The sequence below is a fragment of the Triticum dicoccoides genome, chromosome 3A (genome assembly GCF_002162155.2).
Source record: "Triticum dicoccoides isolate Atlit2015 ecotype Zavitan chromosome 3A, WEW_v2.0, whole genome shotgun sequence".
Classification (NCBI taxonomy): domain Eukaryota; kingdom Viridiplantae; phylum Streptophyta; class Magnoliopsida; order Poales; family Poaceae; genus Triticum; species Triticum dicoccoides.
Genome location: NC_041384.1, coordinates 647,845,845 through 647,867,194, shown reverse-complemented (window position 1 = coordinate 647,867,194; position 21,350 = coordinate 647,845,845). Strand labels below are relative to the sequence as shown.

Below are 21,350 nucleotides of genomic sequence, written 5' to 3'. Positions count from 1 at the left end.
ACACACAAGTTGACACAAGTTGATCCACGTGATCGATTCCTTAGCCGTGTGCGGTGCCCCCTGCCACCATATTCCTCGATAATACTGTAGCGGAGTTTAGGCGAAGCCCTGCTGCTGTAGTTCATCAAGATCGTCACCACGCCATCGTGCTGACGAAACTCTTCCCCGACACTTTGCTGGATCGGAGTCCGGGGATCGTCATCGAGCTGAACGTGTGCTCGAACTCGGAGGTGCCGTAGTTTCGGTGCTTGATCGGTTGGATCGTGAAGACGTACGACTACTTCCTCTACGTCGTGTCATCGCTTCCGCAGTCGGTCTGCGTTGGGTACGTAGACAACACTCTCCTCTCGTTGCTATGCATCACATGATCCTGTGTGCGCGTAGGAAAATTTTTGAAATTACTACGAAACCCAACAGCTACAGGCCCAGCCGGCCGACCCCTCACTCCACTTAACCCCCCACCCCGATCAAACCCTAGGGAAACCACCCCCACTTCCTCCATCGATCCAGATCTGGATCAGGATCACCCCGTCGCCCGCACGACCCCCCCACTCCTCCTGACCGAAACCCCCAACCGCTCTCGCTCTCTAGCATCGCCAAGCACCACGTGCCCGGCCCCTTGCCGCGTCGAAGACCCACCTCGCCGGCGAGCCCGCGCCCAAGGATGGCCGCCTCCGCCCCGCACCTCTACTTCTCTTCGCCGGTGCCCCGTTACCTGATGCCGACCACCCCGCCTCGCGACCGGACATCGCCGCCGCCGGAGCTCCTCGCCCCGGAGTGCTTCCTCGCCGGTCTGCTTCGTCTACGTCGACGCCGACGTCTCCGACCACCACCCCGACCCCCGCTGCCACGAACCCTGCACCCCGCCGTGAGCCTCGCTCCCTCCCTCTCCCTGCGCCCGCCGCGCTCACCGCCACCCGGGGCCATCCCGGTTGCGCCTGCACCTCCCAACCGCTGCGTGTCGCCCGCCTGCGCTGCTGCCGCCGTTCGTCGATCGCGCCCGGCGCATGGCTCGCTCCCCAGTCCCTGCAGCCATCCTCGTCGTCCTCGCCTTGCCGCTCCAGCCCCGGGCCGCCGATGCCTGCCGCCGACGCCCGCCGACTTGACTCGCCCGCTGCTCGCCTCCTGCGCTAGTGCCCACGTCCTGCTGCTTGCTCCGGTCCGCCTGACCTTGCCGGCGGCGACCCGCATCCGCCCCGCGGCCACCCTGCCGGCCACCGTGCCATCGCCCTGGCCGGTGCCCCGCCGCAGCCCCGGTTGCCTCGCTCCGCGGCGCCCGTGCCCAACGCCCGCTATGCCCCCTGAGTCTATGACATGGGGCCCCACGCCCCAGGACGTTAAAAAAATAAAATATAAAAAACTAATTAATTAATTAATTTACTCAATTAATCATGTTAATTAACTTAATTAAGTCTGTTAAATTAACCTAATCACTTATCAAACTAACTAATCGTGTTTAGTTAAACTCTATCAATGACAAAGGGGCCCACATACACTATTCACTTTGGACTAGTCAAAATGTTGACTGGGTCAACCCAGCCCCTGGCCCCACATGTCATATGTATATACACATTGCTGGGTACACTCATGTGTACCCATAGCAGTTTGTCTTTTGATTATTTCGAATTACATTAAATCCAGAAATTCCAGAATTTGTTTAAATCTTCGAAAAATCATATAAAATAAACTGTAACTCGGATGGAAAAACTTTGTACATGAAAGTTGCTCAGAACAACGAGACGATTCCGGATACGCATCCCATTCGTCCGCCACACATCCCTAACCTATCGAACTCGCAACTTTCCCCCTCCGTTTCATCTGCCCGAAAACGCGAAACACCGGGGATACTTTCCCGGATGTTTCCCCCCTTCACCAGTGTCACTTACTACCGCGTTAGATCACCCCTGGCACCGCGTATTGCCTTGTTATATTTTGTGATGCCTTGTTTGCTTCGTATTTACTATTTCTTCCCTCCTCTTCTCTCCGTAGACTACGAGACTGACAACGCTGCTGGTGCCCCGTTCGACTACGGAGTTGAGGACCCCTCTCTCTTGCCAGAGCAACCAGGCAAGCCCCCCCCCCTTTGATCACCAGATATCGCCAACTCTTCTCCCTACTGCTTGCATTAGAGTAGTGTAACATGTTACTGCTTTCCGTTAATCCTATTCTGATGCATAGCATGTCCTTGCCACTACTGTTGATACCTTTACCTGCAATCCTAATGCTTAGTATAGGATGCTAGTTTATCATCAGTGGCCATACATTCTTGTCCGTCTGCCATGCTATATTATGTGGCCGTGATCACTCGGGAGGTGATCACGGGTATATGCTATATACTTTATACAGGATACATGTGGTGACTTAAGACGGGTCGGCTTGTGGAGCACCCGCGAGTGATTCACGGATTGGGGGCTGAAAGGACCTTTGTCCCAACGGCCCTCTGTGTGGATCTTTGTGGCGAAGCGACAGGGCAGGTTGAGACCACCTAGGAGAGAGGTGGGCCTGGCCCTGGTCGGCGTTCGCGGTTATTTCAAAATAACACGCTTAACGAGTTCTTGGTATTTGATCTGAGTCTGGCTACTGGCCTATACACACTAACCATCTACGCGGGGACAGTTATGGGCACTCAACGTCGTGGTATCAGCCGAAGCCTTCGTGACGTCAGCGACTGAGTGGCGCGCGCCGGATTGGTCCGTAAGCCTGCTCTTGTATTAAGGGGGCTAGTTCTGCTTCCGGCCGCGTTCACAACGTGAAGGTGTGCAAAGGGCGATGGGCCCAGACCCCTGCGCCATAGGATTTAGACCGGCGTGCTGACCTCTCTGTTGTGCCTAGGTAGGGCTGCGACGTGTTGATCTTCCGAGGCCGGGCATGACCCAGAAAAGTGTGTCCGGCCAAATGGGATCGAGCGTGTTGGGTTATGTGGTGCACCCCTGCAGGGAAGTTAATCTATTCGAATAGCCGTGATCTTCGGTAACAGGACGACTTGGAGTTGTACCTTGACCTTATGACAACTAGAACCGGATACTTAATAAAACACACCCTTCCAAGTGCCAGATATAACCCGGTAATCGCTCTCTAACAGGGCAATGAGGAGAGGATTGTCGGGTAGGATTATGCTATGCGTTGCTACTTGGAGGACTTCAGTCTAATCTCTTCTACATGCTGCAAGACGGAGGCTGCCAGAAGCGTAGTCTTCGAAAGGACTAGCTATCCCCCCTTATCCCGGCTTTCTGCAATTCAGTCCACACATAAAAGCCTTATTCCAGTTGATACCAATGCATACATATGTAGTATAGCTCCTTGCTTGCGAGTACTTTGGATGAGTACTCACGGTTGCTTTCTCCCTCTTTTCCCCCTGTCCCTTCTACCTGGTTGTCGCAACCAGATGTTGGAGCCCAGGAGCCAGACACCACCTTCGACGACGACTCCTACTACATCGGAGGTGCCTACTACTACGTGCTGCCCGCTGACGACGACCAGGAGTAGTTTAGGAGGATCCCAGGCAGGAGGCCTGCGCCTCTTTCGATCTGTATCCCAGTTTGTGCTAGCCTTCTTAAGGCAAACTTGTTTAACTTATGTCTGTACTCAGATATTGTTGCTTCCGCTGACTCGTCTATGATCGAGCTCTTGTATTCGAGCCTTCGAGGCCCCTGGCTTGTAATATGATGCTTGTATGACTTATTTATTTGTAGAGTTGTGTTGTGATATCTTCCCGTGAGTCTCTGATCTTGATCGTACACGTTTGCGTGTATGATTAGTGTACGATTGAATCGGGGGCGTCACAACGAACCCCTTGCAAGCTAGATTGTCGAACTGTTGCACGTTGTTGTATTGTCGGGGAAGACGATCGGGCAAATAACCATTGACAGACCGAAGCGCCGAACAATGACCCAACAGGTTATAGGTATGTCATTTTGTGGGACAAAAGCACCACAAACTACATGATGTGTTTTGTCTTGGCCATGAGACCGCACCAAGACATATAGTTACAGTAAGCCTTTTTATTATGACTTAGAAAAAAAAAGACTATAACCGATAGAAACACGTATGATTAAATTGAGATTCTACCACTCTTGTGGCTAGGGTTTATCTCTTATGGGTTATGCTTCTTTCCAAAATCACAATTGATTGGATCAAGCAACGACCAACCTCAGTATGTTACATCTAGAAAACTTAATGTGTTTTTTATTTCACGACCCATCCTCTCTTATGCTGACCAATGGGTTACCTGCTACCACCACTGGCATTGTCTTGTTGTCTTGCCCATTCACCATTGTTGTCAGTCATGTTATTGCCTCGATCATCCATCTATCTTTTGGGGGACATGTCTCTTCTCCAGGGTCGTCGTCCCACCTCCCATCCATACCTTCACACCCACGAACCCAACCCACCATCCTCGCACCCACCATTTTCTTCAACTTCTCGTCATCATGGGCGTTTTGTTCAAGATCAAGGATGGCTTGGCTGAGGATATCCTTAACCATGTGGTTGGGGATATCCACTTTTTGCCGTTTGGTCGTGAGGGATTAGGAGAGTTGGATAACCACATTTTAGTGTTTGGTTGGAAGGATAAGAGGTGGCTATGGATAGCCATTTGTGTGTTTGGTTAAGGGGATGAAGAATAGATAATTGTTGTAGTGACCACTTTGGTTGAAGTAGTGAGTTTATATATATGCCAAGTTTGGTAACAACATTGATTTTAAATTTTATAACTAAACTTTAACATTATATAGCCCAACATAACACATTGGAACAATAGTTTTGAAAACAGGAATCGAGGATGAACCTCATAATCCAACATCATAAACAAGTTGCAACTATTACATGCATTAGTTAAACTAGTACTCCCTCGATAAACTAATATAAATAAAAGCGTTTAGAATACTAAAGTAGTGTTTCAAACACTCTTATATTAGTTTACAAAAGGAGTACTTGAGAGTTGAGACCTAGATACGAAACCATCATATCTAATCGTGTTGGATGGATAAAAGCGCCCGGACCGTCTGATCTGGACAGCGTTGAAGTTGCCCTTATTTTGCGAGCTAGCGTCGAGGCTGATCGCGCTTTATACAGAAAAGAGAAAGGCAGTCACCTGCCGTCTAAGAAACTGCGTAGAAAAATGGCGATCATGCTCATCGGATGGCACCACGGTTACGTTTCCAGGCGAACGTCTTCCTTTTTCTTGGGCATATACCTTTTGGCGCCGTCAAGTCACTGTCAAAGAATGTGACTAAAAAAAAGAGCATAAAGTGCAGCACCAAAGACTTTCGACGAGTAATTTGCAAAAAAGAAAAGGACTCTAGACGAGTCGTCTTGGATACAGAACAAGATATGGTCAGGCTTCTGATGTCACTAGCACATATCAGCATGTACGTGATATATTTTCGAAGACGAACTATTCTGGTACATGGCGATTCTTCTTCTTCTTCTTCTTCTTTTGAGTAAGATTCTTCTTCTTTCAGTTTACGCAATTTGCATACTCTCAAAAAGAAAAGTTATGTGTATGATTTGTTGATTTGCTGGTCACTTGTGATAATCTTCACTGTGCAAAGTCCTTGCGACGCCCGTTCGTACGCACGCACGCTTTTCAAACGCTTGAAACCTGAACACGCAGACGATAACAGCTCAGCATCCATGCACACACGCTTAAGCCCGTGCGTAGAAGCTGACGTCGTCGCTCCAATCTTCAGCCGAGTCGCCTGCTGCAATCAGCACGTGTTCTTCCCAGCCAAGAACTAGTACAGTACGAGCACATGCTGTCTCCTCCAATTAATCAACAAACTAAATTAGCACGCCACCATTCCAACAACCGTGATGACGACGACGCGTCGGCGCACGATGGTGTCCCGAATTAGAAAGCGGCGGCGACAGGGAAGGCACACCCGATGCCGCGCCGTACGTATGCCCCGGGACACTGAACCTGCGCGCGGGCAAGCTGTCGGACGGCCGGCGGCGACAGATCGGGGACGGGAAAGGCGACCGCCGACTGCACGCACTTGGTCAGGTGCGTCGCCCCCTTCCCTCAACCAACAAACACGTCCTAATTGGGCTAATACGACCTGGAATTCATGCTCCCCACATGCGTCCGTCCACTGGCTCCTCCACATACGCCGCACCTGCTGCCCCCCACTGCCCGAGACGCCGAGATCTCCACGTCGCCGGCCCCGGGCGCACGCGATCTCCGACCCGATCTCGCCGTACGGAGCCACGACCCGGCGTGTGCTTGCATGGGAACGGAGATGCGACTATACGAGGTTGGGCGTGGCTGGAGCCCGAGTCCAGTCAAAACATGCAGCTTAGCCATCACGTTGTTCAACGAACCTGCCCCGAAGCAAGCAGCCGCCCCACTTTGATCCTGCTCCTACTCCTACTACTAATAAAGCCGTTGAACCACCACCAGCTCGATGCCCCCTTCTATTGCGTGCAGCCTCCTTCCTCTTCCAGAAGCACAATCCATCGCAGCCTCCCCCCTCCTCCGCTGAAGCCTCATACCTCCCCCGACGAGCTCGTCCGACTGGCCGGCCGGAGAGTCTCTCGTGGTCCGTCAGTTGCCTTCGCGGGGTCTGAACTTCTCGTACGATCCCTGCGCCTACAAGGATGGAGAGGAGAGCGGCGAGGGGCACCTCTGATCACCGTCGGCGAATGCAGATGCCTCCGGCGCAGGTGGAGCAGAAGCCGCAGCGCCGCAGGGGGCCGAAGAGCTGCCAGAGAACGCCGCCGCCGCCGGGCTGCTTCACCATCCAGCTGCTCATGGTGTTCCTCTGGGTGGCCGCGTCGCTCGCCTTCCTGCCGCTCGTGCTGCCGCCGCTGCCCCCGCCGCCGCTCTCGCTGCTGCTCGTGCCCGTTTGCCTGCTCGCCGTCCTCGCCGCGCTCGCCTTCGTCCCGCTGGACGCCCACAACAACGTCGTCGTCGGCGGCTCGTCTTGTTTGTAGAGAGGCTGCATTTTTTCTTTCTTTTCCGTGTCGGTCAGAGCTAGCTGTTTCAGATCTAGCCTGTAGTACAAACTGTGAACCTTTTTTTCTAGATTAGATTAGAAATTAGGATTGATTAACAGAGGACTACTTTTTGGCTTTGTAATCACTTGAATTCCGGCAATGTCAATTGAGATCTCACGGTATTTATGCTTATCAAGTGGAATCCATAAATCATTTGTTGAATAAAGAAAGAAACTACTCCGCGTGTCCCATAATAAAAGACCATTTTGCAAGCTATGTTAGACTGCAAACGGAACACCGCATCCGTTGACAGACAGGAACCGGTTTGCGGGCACGGATGTAGGAGCCGGCCATCCAAGACTAGCCGAATACATCAGCCACCAATTCTTTTTAAGAAGTCCACATACATCCGCATGTTCAAAATAGCCGTAGGTTTAAATATGTAGTCTTCGTTCATAATGTCCATGTTTAGTGCTAGTTCCTACTGCTGATGTGTAGTGTGCTCCACTCTTACTGATGCTTACGCTTGTAGGAAATGAGCATGCAAAAGTTTAGTCAGGCCCTTGCTATGCCCCAAAGCCAGTTTGTGGCCTCCTATGTCGAGGACTCCCAGCCTCCCATCGACAACCAGATGCCTCTTGATTTGGATGTTTTCGAAGTGTCACCTATGGTTCCACCATTCATGGCTACATCATTTGTGCAAGCTCAACCAATGCTACAACTCAAAAGGCAGCCACCAAGGAAAAGAAAGAGGGCAAGGGGAACTCAATGAAATAGCAACCGTTTTTGTCGACATTTGTGCTTAAAAAGATGTGTAATATCAACCAGTGGGGTGAGGACTGACAAGGGCTTCAAGGAGGTTGAAAGTACATGTAGTCTCCATGTGTGGTTTTGGTAATTAAATAACAATCCTATAGGACTAATGTTTGCATTGAGATATACATTTGAAGGTTAGTCCCATTGAAAAATGATTGAAGAATAATGAAAGACAACTCCTTTGAAGCAACAATTACATCGAGATGATCAAAATGGAGTTCATTGGAGTATCTTAAGGGTTGCCATGCTTAGAGCTATGGTCTGAGCCATAATGGATCAAGATCTTAAAAGGATGATTTGTATGATGAATTCTAGGAGTGGCTCAATGATATGATCATAATGGACTCATGTGTTGAGTCATGATTGAGCAAGCTATTCAAGTGAAGAATTCAATATACCCTTCATGACGTCAAGATTAAACATGGAGTAGAGATAACGGTTGACCAAGATGAAGCTCAGAGATCGAACTCTAAATCGTCAACACACGAGTGCAAACGATGCACCACATAGGATCTCGTGGTATGTTTTTTAGGGTTAGGTGATTCTCATGGGCTCGCAGAGAGAGAGAGAGAGAGAGAGAGAGAGAGAGAGAGAGAGAGAGAGAGAGAGAGAGAGAGAGAGAGAGAGAGAGAGAGAGAGAGATCAAGTGTCCATGAGAGGATGACATCAAGTGTTGATGATCATGGTTGACAAGGGCAAGTTCAAGATAGCTATCCTGAAGGATTGCATGCTTGAAGCTTGTGGATGATCACATGACGAATGTATGAAGATGAATACAATGCAATGCTCCCCGCATGGCTTATGGGGGAGCTATTTGAAGCCTTCACCAAGTGTCATGATCAAGATTATCATTCTGACTTGAGTCAAGCATAAACGTCAACATCAAGCTCAATTGGAATGCTTTAGTCAAAGATATTAGTTCCTTTGGCTTTAGTTGTGAGGATCGATGACCATCGAAAAGGACATATGCTCAAGAATGAGTTTCCAGAAGCTACCTAGTATAGTTTTTTTATGATTCTTGAGTTATAGGGATCCCGCACTATTAAGAGGGGATCAAAGGGGTTAGTGATAGATTTGCTCAAGTCAACATCTTCTATTTCTACTTCCTCACATCATATTCCAACATAGGCATATTTCACTCCTATCCAATACAAATACAAAATGCCTATACATCCACCAAAGAAAAATCAAAGCAAAATAGGTTACCCAAATACATGATAAAACCTTTGCATAATTTGCATCCTCCATTTTTGTTGATCTTGGGTAGTTCTCCATGTGAGGACCTGGGTTTTTTTCCATAGATTCAAAACGAGCCCAAGATCATCAAAATCGGAGTCCGGATGTGAAAGTTATGCATGTTTTAGTTTTGGGGTTTCTACAGTTTTTGGGTTAGCCTGATATCCGGGACTTGGCCCGGAAATCCGACCGTAGATGTCCAGAAACCTTACCGAAATGTTGTTTGTGTACGCCAGATGTCCGGCACTTGGCCAGATGTCTGGGGCCCCAAGTTTGGCCAGATGTCCGGGCCCCGTAACCTGTTTTTCCGCGTACCTGTGTGCACACTTCACAACGCCGGATGTTCAGCCCCAGGCCCGGATGTCCGTCCTGGCACAACCACTTACACTCCAACGGCCATATTTGCACTACCACTATATATATCCCTCTACCCATCCGGTAGAGGGTTGACCACTTCATCCCAAATCGCCCCAAGAACACAAGTGGCCCCCTCTCACTTCTCCTACACCAAATCTTAGATCTTGGAGAGATTCGAGAGAGTTCTTGAGAGTTTCTCCAATCAAGTGATAGATCCACTCCCTCTCCCTCTCCCGACCAAAGGAATTAGTGATTTGAGCAAGTCTTGAGCATTTCCCCTTTGTTCTTATTACTCTTGGAGGTTGGAGACTCCTAGGCGGTAGGAGTGCTCCGGTGAACAATCAACTTGTGATTTGTCCCCCATAAAGTTTGTGACGGTTTGGAGGCCGTCTAAAGGTCTATCACTAGTGGTTGAGAATCACCTTTGTCGTGATATCTCAAGGAGAATAGGGTGAGCCTTCATGGCGTTGGTGTGCCTTCGTGGTAACATCCACCTCTCTAACGGTGACTAGCTTCCCTCCAAGGAAGTGAACATCGGGATACATCCTCATCTTCGTGACTTTGGTTATCCCTAACCCTAACTCCTTACTTGTGGTTTACTTTGTTCACTTGACCGTGCATTCACTATATCTTATTGTCCTCATTATATTGCGTTGGCCATTCCCTTGAAGAGATTATTTAGGCCTACACTTTATATTCGCAATTCATACTTTCTACTATTGTTCTACCTTATGCTTAGTGTGAATTGCTAGCTTGTAACATTCATTTCCATATCTCATGACATAACTTGTGTAAGCTTGTAGTGCTTACTTGAGTTTGCTTGTATCATTCAATTCCATATATTGTGATACGATTTGTGTAAGCTTGTATTGCTTACTTGTGGTTGTGTGTATTATTCATTTCCATATCTCGTGATATACATTGAGTAAGTTTGTGTGACTGATGACCCACAAGTATAGGGGATCTATCGTAGTCCTTTCGATAAGTAAGAGTGTCGAACCCAACGAGGAGCAGAAGGAAATGATAAGCAGTTTTCAGTAAATTATTCTCTGCAAGCATAGAAATTATCGGTAACAGATAGTTTTGTGATAAGGTAATTTGTAACGGATAACAAGTAATGAAAGTAAATAAGGTGCAGCAAGATGGCCCAATCCTTTTTGTAGCAAAGGACAAGCCTGGGCAAACTCTTATATAAAGAAAAATGCTTCTGAGAACACATGGGAATTATCGTTAAACTAGTTTTCATCACGTTCATATGATTCGCGTTCGGTACTTTGATAATTTGATATGTGGGTGGATCGGTGCTTGGGTACTGCCCTTCCTTGGACAAGCATCCCACTTATGATTAACCCCTCTTGCAAGCATCCGCAACTACAAAAAAAGTATTAAGGTAAACTTAACCATAGCATGAAACATATGGATCCAAATCAGCTCCTTATGAAGCAACGCATAAACTAGGGTTTAAGCTTCTGTCACTCTGACAACCCATCATCTACTTATTACTTCCCAATGCCTTCCCCTAGGCCCAAACAATGGTGAAGTGTTATGTAGTCGACGTTCACATGACACCACTAGAGGAAAGACAACATACATCTCATCAAGATATCGAACGAATGCCAAATTCACATGACTACTTATAACAAGACTTCTTTCATGTCCTCAGGAAAAAACGTAACTACTCACAAATCATATTCATGTTCATAATCAGAGGGGTATTAATATGCATAAAGGATCTGAACATTTGATCTTCCACCAAATAAACCAACTAGCATCAACTACAAGGAGTAATCAACACTACTAGCAATCCACAGGTACCAATCTGAGGTTTTGGGACAGAGATTGGATACAAGAGATGAACTAGGGTTTGAGAGGAGATGGTGTTGATGAAGATGTTGATGGAGATTGACCCCCTCCTGATGAGAGGATCGATGGTGGTGATGGTGGTGATGATTTCCCCCTCCCGGATGGATGTTTTCCGGTAGAACAGCTCCGCCGGAGCCCTAGATTGGTTCCGCCAAGGTTCCGCCTCGTGGCGGTGGAGTTTCATCCCGTGAGCTTTCTTATGATTTTTTCTAGCGCGAAAGACCTCATATAGCCAAAGATGGGCACCGGAGGCCTGCCAAGGGGCCCACGAGGCAGGGGGCGCGCCAGGGGGGTAGGGCGCGCCCCCACCCTCGTGGATGGTGGGTGGCCCCCCTCTAGTGCTTCTTCCGCCCAATATTTTTTACATATTTTGAAACTGACTTCCGTGGAGTTTCAGGACTTTTGGAGTTGTGCAGAATAAGTCTCTAATATTTGCTCCTTTTCCAGCCCAGAATTCGAGCTGGCATTCTCCCTTTTCATGTAAACCTTGTAAAATAAGAGATAATAAGCATAAGTATTGTGACATAATGTGTAATAACAGTCCATAATACAATAAATATCGATATAAAAGCATGATGCAAAATGGACGTATCAGTGACTTACTTGTGGTTACTCATATCCTCGTTGTTCTCATCTTGTTTATCCTAAGTTGTTGGTGCACTTAGTGAGCCTAGTATATTTAGGATTTGTGCTTGAAAAGTATCTGCTTAGTTTATTTCCGCATTAGGATATAGTCAAATCCGCAAAAGATTTTAAAACGCTTATTCACCCCCCTCTAGGCGACATCGTGGTCCTTTCAGAGGTGCATTTGAACGTTGCTGCAAAACAGGTGTTCAAGTTTTGTGGGAAGGAGGTCACCTCAACCCAAGTCTACAACAACCTTAGGAACCGGAGAGCGAGGTGGATCACTATGTCCAAGCTCAGAGACCTGAGCAGCGCTTCATGGGATCAGGAGGACTGCTCGATCATTTTGGAGCTAGAGCACTACCAGGGCCACACAATGGTTAACTCACGAACCACCACCAGATGCAGTAGATCTTCTCCTTTGGGATGGCAACCGACAAGCATGCCTTGGGCTCCGGTCAGCCGATCGGTTCTACTATCCCGAGTATCCAGTCAGTTAGGAATTAGAGAACATCGTCCTTGATGGTCGTGACAAGGATGCTGACCACGTTTGTGTGCTTGATATTGTTTTTTTTCCTTTTCACCGGTTTTTCTTTGTTTGTTTCTCTGTTTTTACTGATTTTTTTCTCTGGTCTTTCTTTTATTTCATTGTTTTCTTTGGTTTTCTTCATTTCTTGCTTTTTTTTCTTTTCTTTCCTTTTTTTCATTTGTCTTTGGTTTTGTTGTCTCTTTCTGGTTTTCATTTGTTTTCTTTTTGTTTTCTCTCGGGTTTTCACTATTTTTCTATACAGTTTTTTTGTATATATGTAATACATTTTTTAATACACATTCAATATTTTTCAAATAGAAGATTAACATTTTCAATACATGGTCAACATTTTTCTATACACATTTCACATTTTTCAAATACTAGATTCACATTTTTAATACATGGTCAACAGTTTTTTCTATACACATTTTACATTTTTTCGAAATGCTCAAGTGACATTTTTCAAATACCAGGTCTACATCTTTTTAATACATGATCAACATTTCCTCTATACACATTTAACAATTTTTAAATTTTTTTGTGGGGCATTTAACATTTATTTTCAAATGCATGAGTAACATTTTTTAAATATCAGTTCTACATTATTTTAAAGTTTGGTCAAAAAAATTCTATACACATTTGACATTTTTTCAAATGCTTGGTTAACATTTTTCAAATATATGTTAACATTTTTTAATACATGGTCACATTTTGCCTATAACAATTTAAAAAAATTCAAATACTTGTTAAACATTTTTTTGAAATGCTCGGATTTAACTTTTTGAAAGTACATGATCAACTTTTTTCACACACACCGTATATATTTTTTGTACACATGACAAACATTTTCTTTATACACATTTAACATTTTGTAAGTACTTGGTTAATTTTAAAAATATAATGTTTTTACAGTATATTTATTTAGAATATTTGAAAGTACAAAAAAGTAGAAAAAAGGGAAACCAAAAAACATGAAAAATATAAAAGTAAACGAGGCTGTGGTCCCCCCGCGCCTGGGCCGGCCCATCTAGCGCCTCGAACTCACGAGAAGTGGGATTCGAACTCCGAACGCCAACGTGTGAATGCCCACACACTCCTGGTTTGTTGATTACTAGTGAGGTAAATACACTAGAAGTCAAAGAACTTGCACGCAACATTTAGTTTAGTGCATAAACTTGTAAAATACGTGTTTCTGGTCATCTAACTTGTCCTTTTGTTCATATACGGTGCTTTCTACGGTATCCAGTCGTATCCCTATGCATGCCACATGGAGGGGCCCACTGTCAGTGGCTGTGATGGTGGTAATCCGCATGCACTTTTTTAGATAGCACCCTATTTGAGACTCCTAAGATATATATCAAAGAGTAAAAGTATACATTCTGAACTATGTTTTCTCTTATCTAGATTATTAATTTAAAATTATTTGAATTCAGACAAAATTTTCGTTGATTTGTCCGAATTTTTTCATTACTAAAACCAAAGTTACTTGGACTACTATTATGAAAAAGTTCAGACCTCGGGCTCGAGCATGTACATTCATTCTACACTATATTTTCTTTTATTTAGATTTGATTTGTCCAGAATAATTTATGTACATTCACTCTGCACTGTACGTTCTTTTATCTAGATTTTTAAATTTACATTTATTCGAATTCAAACATAAATTGAGTTTATTTGTCCGAAAACATACGTACATTCATTGTGCACTATATTTCCTTTTATATAAATATTTAAATTTAGAATTATTCAAATTCAAACAAATTTTTTGTTGATTTGTCCAAAAGAATTTACGTATATTCATTCTACATTTTATTTCCTTTATCCAGATTTTATAATTAAAAAAAATCAAATTCAACCAAAATTTTCGTTGGTTTGTCCAAAAGAATTTGCATTCATTCATTCTGCACTATTTTTTGCGGGAATATATATTTAAAGTTAGGTACTATGTGCAAAAAAGGATCTATCTTTGCGTAAAAAAATTAAACATAGCTCACTGCCATTGGAATACATAAATTTTATACTATACAATACATAACACTTTTATCATTTTTATCTCTATTTATCACTGATAAACTAAAATCAAATCTATCTTACATAGAAAAAACAATATACAAGATAAAATTTGTTTGTGTTACTAAGTGTCGGTGTGGCCTGATGGTTGGCACTTGTACACGATGCCATAGTATCAAACTGGGGCTTTCCCTTTTCAGCAAACCCTTTTGTCGTTTTAATTTATATTTTTTTTATGCAATACGTGTTAAATAGCTTTAACTGTGCATTTTAGCGTCAACTGTTAGATTTTCTTTTTTGAGGAAGCGTCAACTGTTAGTTGGTCTAGTCGCTCTCTACGCTAGGCGGATCGTACTAGCTCATCGGTTTGAATCCCATCATGCGCTGCAGCTTCTTTCATTTTATTTGAGGATTGTTTGTGTAAAAATAAATAGAATGTATGGGCCCTTTCTTAAAAAAAACAGCCTCGGCCACTGATGGTGGCCCTGCCACGTTGGCACTCGTAGGGATACGGTTGGAAGCACCGTATATGCACGAGATGACGAGTTAGATGACCAGAAACATGTATTTTACAAGTTTATGCACTAAACTGAACATTGCGTGCAAGTTCTGTGACTTCTAGTGTATTTACCTCATTACTAGTGGAAACATAGTTGTTTTGACTATTCATTCTGTACAAACATTAAATATATATTTCCTTCATACTAAAATAAGTGTCTCAACTTTAGTATAACTTTATACTAAAGTTAGCAGAAAGTTAAGACTTATTTTCAAACGGAGGGAGTACTAGTATTATATAGGCACTATAATTATTTGAATAAAGAAAACAAAAATTTGAAAAAACATTCACAAAAACCACGAATTGAAAGAAATCAAAAATTTTAAAAAGGTTTTTACCAATTAAAAATATTCATGAATTATATAATTTCTTTGAATTTGAAAATAAGATCAGGAAAATTTTAAAACTGTTCATTGATTTTTTTAAAAAAATAATCAATTTTTAAAATAGGTTTATAGGATTTTTTAAAAGATTATAAAATTGAAATAAGTTTATCAAATTTGAAACCAAGGTCTTCGAAATGAAAAAAAGGTTCATCAAATCTGAAAAAAATTCAATTTTTTTCTAAAACAAGTTCATCGATTTTGAACAAAGTTAATCTATTTAAAAAAAATCATCAGTTTGAAGAAAAAGTTCACTCATTTAGAGAAAACAAAAGGACAAAACCGTTAGAAGAAAAAAGAAAAAAGGAAAAAAAATGATTGAAACTGTTCCAAGAAAAAAGGAAAAAAAAGAATGAAGAAGAAAAGTACTCCCTTCTTCTCGTAATACAAGAGCGTTTTTGGTACTACACTTGTGTAGAACACGCTCTTATATTATAGAACGGAGGGAGAACACAAAGGTAAGGTGGCTTAGTTGGTTAGCGCAGCATTTTGATAGCTAGGAGGTCGTGGTTGGAATCATGTCCATGCATTTACGAAATCCTATTTGACGCATGCTCCGTCAAAGTGCTGGTGTTACCCACAGGTGAGCGGCCGAATCGACATGATGGGCCGGCCCCGTTTGCTTCCACAACGTACCTATAACTTCATTCGGTTTTGGAAACTTACAGAAGGTTTTCTGTTTCTTTTTTCTTTTTGGTTATCATGTTTCTGTTTTTGTTTCTTTTTATTTTCGTTTTTTTCTTTCATTAATGTTTTAGGTTTTGAAGTTCATTTTATTTTCATAAAAATGTTCATTTTTTTAAAGTTCGTCCTTTTAAGGAATAATAAAACGGTTCAGGAAACGAGCAAGATGGGCTGGCCCAAATGTTCGCAGCGGGAAGAGGGGGGTGCGCGCGCGGTTGCTACCTTGCGACCCGCGCGCCAAATATGAATTCCGCAGAGGCACCCGTCGGTCGACTGCTTGCTCCGCGCCTGCGCCTATGACCCGTGTGACTCGAGCACGCCGGCTGTGTCCACATGGGCCGACGTAGTGACGCACTGCTGTGGTCGAGGATGTCCGAACTCAATGCATGCGCCATGGTTTTGCTGTGCTCGACTTTGTTGCTTGCTGTACACTGTAGTAGTGTTGATTACTCTCGCATGCATAGACCGCTGAACGCATGCTTTGGCTCGATTGATGTTGCATGGCGTGCTCCTGTGACGTGTGATCGTACATGGGGAAGTGTAAATCTCAGCATGATGTTAATTTAAATCATCCCTATCCGCATCCCGGATGAAACCCTATCAACTGCACTCCACTCTGCCCCAAACTCCTTTCCGGTGATATTCGGCCATCTCCAGCATGGCGTGCAGGGGATCCAACTTCGAGATTTCCTGATCCGTCGACTAAGACCTCGTCCCATACGGGGACGAGGCGGGGATGGTCGTCTGCATGGCTCTGTGCCGCTCCCAAGAGGAGACCGCCTGACCGCGACCAGACTCGATCCGGTGGGAATTCATTGCATCGGCGCAAATGACACATGGATCCATCGGTGCTGTTGGCTCGAGGCGCGTGACCGTGGCCTCGCCGGACGCGTTGACCACCATCTAACGCCACGACCCTGGGGTGCAACGCAAACCCTTCGATGGCGCTTCGTCCCCGCGGCGTCGGGCTCCGAGTCAGTGGCCCACACTAGCATGCCTCATGGCCCGACCATTGCGGACGCACGACGTGCTCGCTACGCAAGGCAGAGGATGCGAGAGGCTGCGACAACCCTTGAGGCCGAGGCCGCGGAGGCAGAGTCGCACGTCGCCTTGGACGAGGAAGCCCTCCGTGCCCGCATCGTCGAGAAGCGGCAAAGGAGGACGACGTGTGCCCTCACAAGGGGGCAAAACCGAGAAGTCCATGCCGTGGCCGGACTGCACCCAAAAGAAGAGGAGGAAAGCAGTGAAGGGTCAGATAGCTCCAGCAATGAGAAGATCCGCTTCTACTTCCACTACAAAGACGGCAAGGATAATGAAAAGGGCAAGTGCAGCCGTGGATGAGCTTTCTCTGTTGTTTTAGTATGTAGAACATGTTTGTTAGTCTGATGGCACGTATGATGTAGTGGAGCATGCCAGTTTTTTGTAGTCCAATGGCATGAATGATGAAGTAGCTGGACCTTATGTGTGGGATCAAGATGTGCTTACGTGAGTTGTTTATGTTGCATGTGATTGTATGGATTTAAGGATTTAATAATAAGGTACTCGACTATGGATGCGGACATTTAGGGGGGCGGATTAGCTACGTCGGATGTAGATGCTCTAAGGTAGTAAGGCAGCCCTCTGTTATGAGGTGTGATATGACGTATTAGTGATGGAAGGCCAACAAACATCTTAACACATCCCAAAGGACTCGAACATGAAGAGGGTTGTTTCATTATTAGCTAATTCTCCGGAACTAGTTAGTGACCTTATTGATCGCACAACCGCTATGTGAAAAGATAATTATATCTCAGCCACATTTCTCCCAATGGACGTAGAAACTATTATCGGCATTCCTCTATGATTTTGGGCATGGAACTATGATACAAAGGGTACTTTCTCAGTCAGGTCAGCCAATTGTATGATTATATCTACAAAACTTCATCATTAGAAGTATGTTGAGAGCAATGCTGGTGGGTCAAACCTGTAAGTGGAGAAGAATGCATGGAAAAATATGGAGAATTAATGTACCTTCAAAGCTTAGGGTTTTTCTTTGGAGGTTAGCTCGGCAATCTTTGCCTAGAGCGGATGTTTTGGAGGATCATAATATGGCAACATGAAATTGTTGTGTGCTTTGTGGTGGAACCGATTTATGAAGGCACTCGTTGATTGAATGCTAATGTTGAGGTGTGTTTGGACCCCCTGCACAACAAATTAATGGTGGAATAGATGGTCGCCAACATAGAACTGAACGCTAAACATTGGCTTTTTGCCATAACCGAGTCATTCCCACATGACGAGTTCACAAAGTTGACGGCTACTCTATGGACGAGCGGGTATCCAAGGAGAAAAGCAATTCATGAGTATATTTTTTAGCACTTGATGATTGGCTTAATCAATTTGTATATATCAGAGTTGAACGGGTTGCCAAGTTCAACAGTTCATGTAAACATCCTTGATATGGACTGGTGTCTAGGATCTTTCTATGAGAGGTGATAAATATGATTTTTGAGGATTTGACCCTCATGACCCGGCTATCAATCGTACATGGAGAACCGTAAATGACTAGTATCCACATCAATCGCTGAACAAACTCCATGATGTTATCGATCAAGCCAACGAGCGATCGGCATATCCACGAAAGGATTTTCTTGCAAGCAAATCGAATAACTGAAAGATAATAATAGTAAAAAAATTCTAAAATTACGAATATGGTAGTTGGATTAAAATCTCACAAGACCAAATATTTAAGGTTTTAATAGGATGTCTTGACCATGTCTTGACAATGTCTTGACGGTCGCACTTACCACTACAAGCGAAGACAGATGAAATTAACATTAGCTTTTTTAAAAAAAGAAGGATTACCCCCGGCCTCTGCATCCGAAAGATGCATGCAGCCATATTATTAAAAAAGTTCGTCGAAAATAAAGTTTGGTATCTGAAGTACAACTCACATCAGGAGCACAAAAAAGGATAAAAAAAAGCAAAGCCACAACCGGCTAGATGCAGTGGACATCAAGGACCTATCCTATTATGCGACTGCCATCCAAACCGGTTGAATATAGCTCGTGCTACCATCTCTCATTGGTTGCACCCAGTATCCAAATGCCCCCTGGAGCAGTGGACTCCGGTGGGCAAGGTGTGGCATCCACCACACCTTGATTTGGTCCAGTTTTCCTTTTATACCTACGCGTATATACGTGCTCTCTCGACTAGCTACACAGCCTAGGCTAGGGGTGTTGGGGAACGTAGCAGAAATTCAAAATTTTCTACGCATCACCAAGATCAATCTATGGAGTAATCTAGCAACGAGGGGAAGGAGAGTGCATCTACATACCCTTGTAGATCGCTAAGCGGAAGCGTTCAAGTGAACGGGGTTGATGGAGTCGTACTCGTTGTGATCCAAATCACCGATGATCCTAGTGCCGAACGGATGGCACCTCCGTGTTCAACACACGTACAGCCCGGTGACGTCTCCTACGCCTTGATCCAGCAAGGGGAGAAGGAAAGGTTGGGGAAGACTCCATCCAGCAGCAGCACGACGGCGTGGTGGTGGTGGAGGAGCGTGGTACTCCAGCAGGGCTTCGCCAAGCACCGCAAGAGACGAGGAGGGAGAAGGGTAGGGCTGCGCCAAGAAGGAGATTGAATCGTGTCCATGGCAGCCCAAAACCTCAAGTATATATAGGGGAAGGGGAGGGGCTGCACCCCCACCTAGGTTTCCACCCCTAGGGGTGGCGTCCAGCCCTAGATCCCATCTAGGGGGGGCGGCCAAGGGGGGAGAGAGAGGGGCGCACCACTAGGTGGGCCTTAGGCCCATCTGAGCCTAGGGTTTGCCCCCTTCCACTCTCCCTTGCGCCTTGGGCCTTGGTGGGGGGGGGGGGCGCACCAGCCCACCTGGGGCTGGTCCCCTCCCACACTTGGCCCATGCAGCCCTCCGGGGCTGGTGGCCCCACTTGGTGGACCACCGGGACCCTCCCGGTGGTCCCGGTACATTACCGATAAACCCGAAACTTTTCCGGTGACCAAAACAGGACTTCCCATATATAAATCTTTACCTCCGGGCCATTCCGGAACTCCTCGTGACGTCCGGGATCTCATCCGGGACTCCGAACAACATTCGATAACCGCGTGCATACTTTCCCTATAACCCTAGCGTCATCGAACCTTAAGTGTCTAGACCCTACGGGTTCGGGAACCATGCAGACATGACCGAGACACCTCTCCGGCCAATAAACAACAGCGGGATCTGGATACCCATGTTGGCTCCCACATGTTACACGATGATTTCATCGGATGAACCACGATGTCGAGAATTCAATCAATCCCGTATACAATTCCCTTTGTCCAGCGGTATTGTACTTGCCCGAGATTCGATCGTCGGTATCCCGATACCTTGTTCAATCTCGTTACCGGCAAGTCTCTTTACTCGTTCCGTAACACATCATCTCGTGATCAACTCCTTGGTCACATTGTGCACATTATGATGATGTCCTACCGAGTGGGCCCAGAGATACCTCTGTTGGAAATATGCCCTAGAGGCAATAATAAAAGGATTATTATTATATTTCCTTGTTCATGATAATTGTCTTTTATTCATGCTATAATTGTGTTATCCGGAAATCATAATACATGTGTGAATACATAGACACCAACATGTCCCTAGTAAGCCTCTAGTTGACTAGCTCGTTAATCAACAGATAGTCATGGTTTCCTGGCTATGGACATTGGATGTCATTGATAACGAGATCACATCATTAGGAGAATGATGTGATGGACAAGACCCAATCCTAAACATAGCACAAGATCGTATAGTTCGTTTGCTAGAGTTTTTCCAATGTCAAGTATCTTTTCCTTAGACCATGAGATCGTGTAACTCCCGGATACCGTAGGAGTGCTTTGGGTGTACCAAACGTCACAACGTAACTGGGTGACTATAAAGGTATACTACGGGTATCTCCAAAAGTGTCTGTTGGGTTGACAAGGATCAAGACTGGGATTTGTCACTCCGTATGACGGAGAGGTATCTCTGGGCCCACTCGGTAATGCATCATCATAATGAGCTCAAAGTGACCAAGTGTCTGGTCACGGGATCATGCATTACGATACGAGTAAAGTGACTTGCCGGTAACGAGATTGAACGAGGTATTGGGATACCGACGATCGAATCTCGGGCAAGTAACATACCGATTGACAAAGGGAATTGTATACGGGATTGCCTGAATCCTCGACATCGTGGTTCATCCGATGAGATCATCGAGGAGCATGTGGGAGCCAACATGGGTATCCATATCCCGCTGTTGGTTATTGACCGGAGAACCGTCTCGGTCATGTCTACATGTCTCCCGAACCCGTAGGGTCTACACACTTAAGGTTC

At 45.3% G+C, this 21,350-nt stretch overlaps 1 protein-coding gene across 1 annotated transcript; it reads left to right on the top strand.

The window, feature by feature from the left end:
• The first annotated feature begins 6,329 nt into the window (after positions 1–6,329).
• On the top strand, positions 6,330–7,126 carry LOC119272508 (protein AUXIN-REGULATED GENE INVOLVED IN ORGAN SIZE-like). The gene has a single exon (XM_037553978.1). It carries the CDS (start codon positions 6,598–6,600, stop codon positions 6,931–6,933), a length of 336 nt encoding a protein of 111 aa, XP_037409875.1. The 5' UTR covers positions 6,330–6,597; the 3' UTR covers positions 6,934–7,126.
• Positions 7,127–21,350: the final 14,224 nt, after the last annotated feature.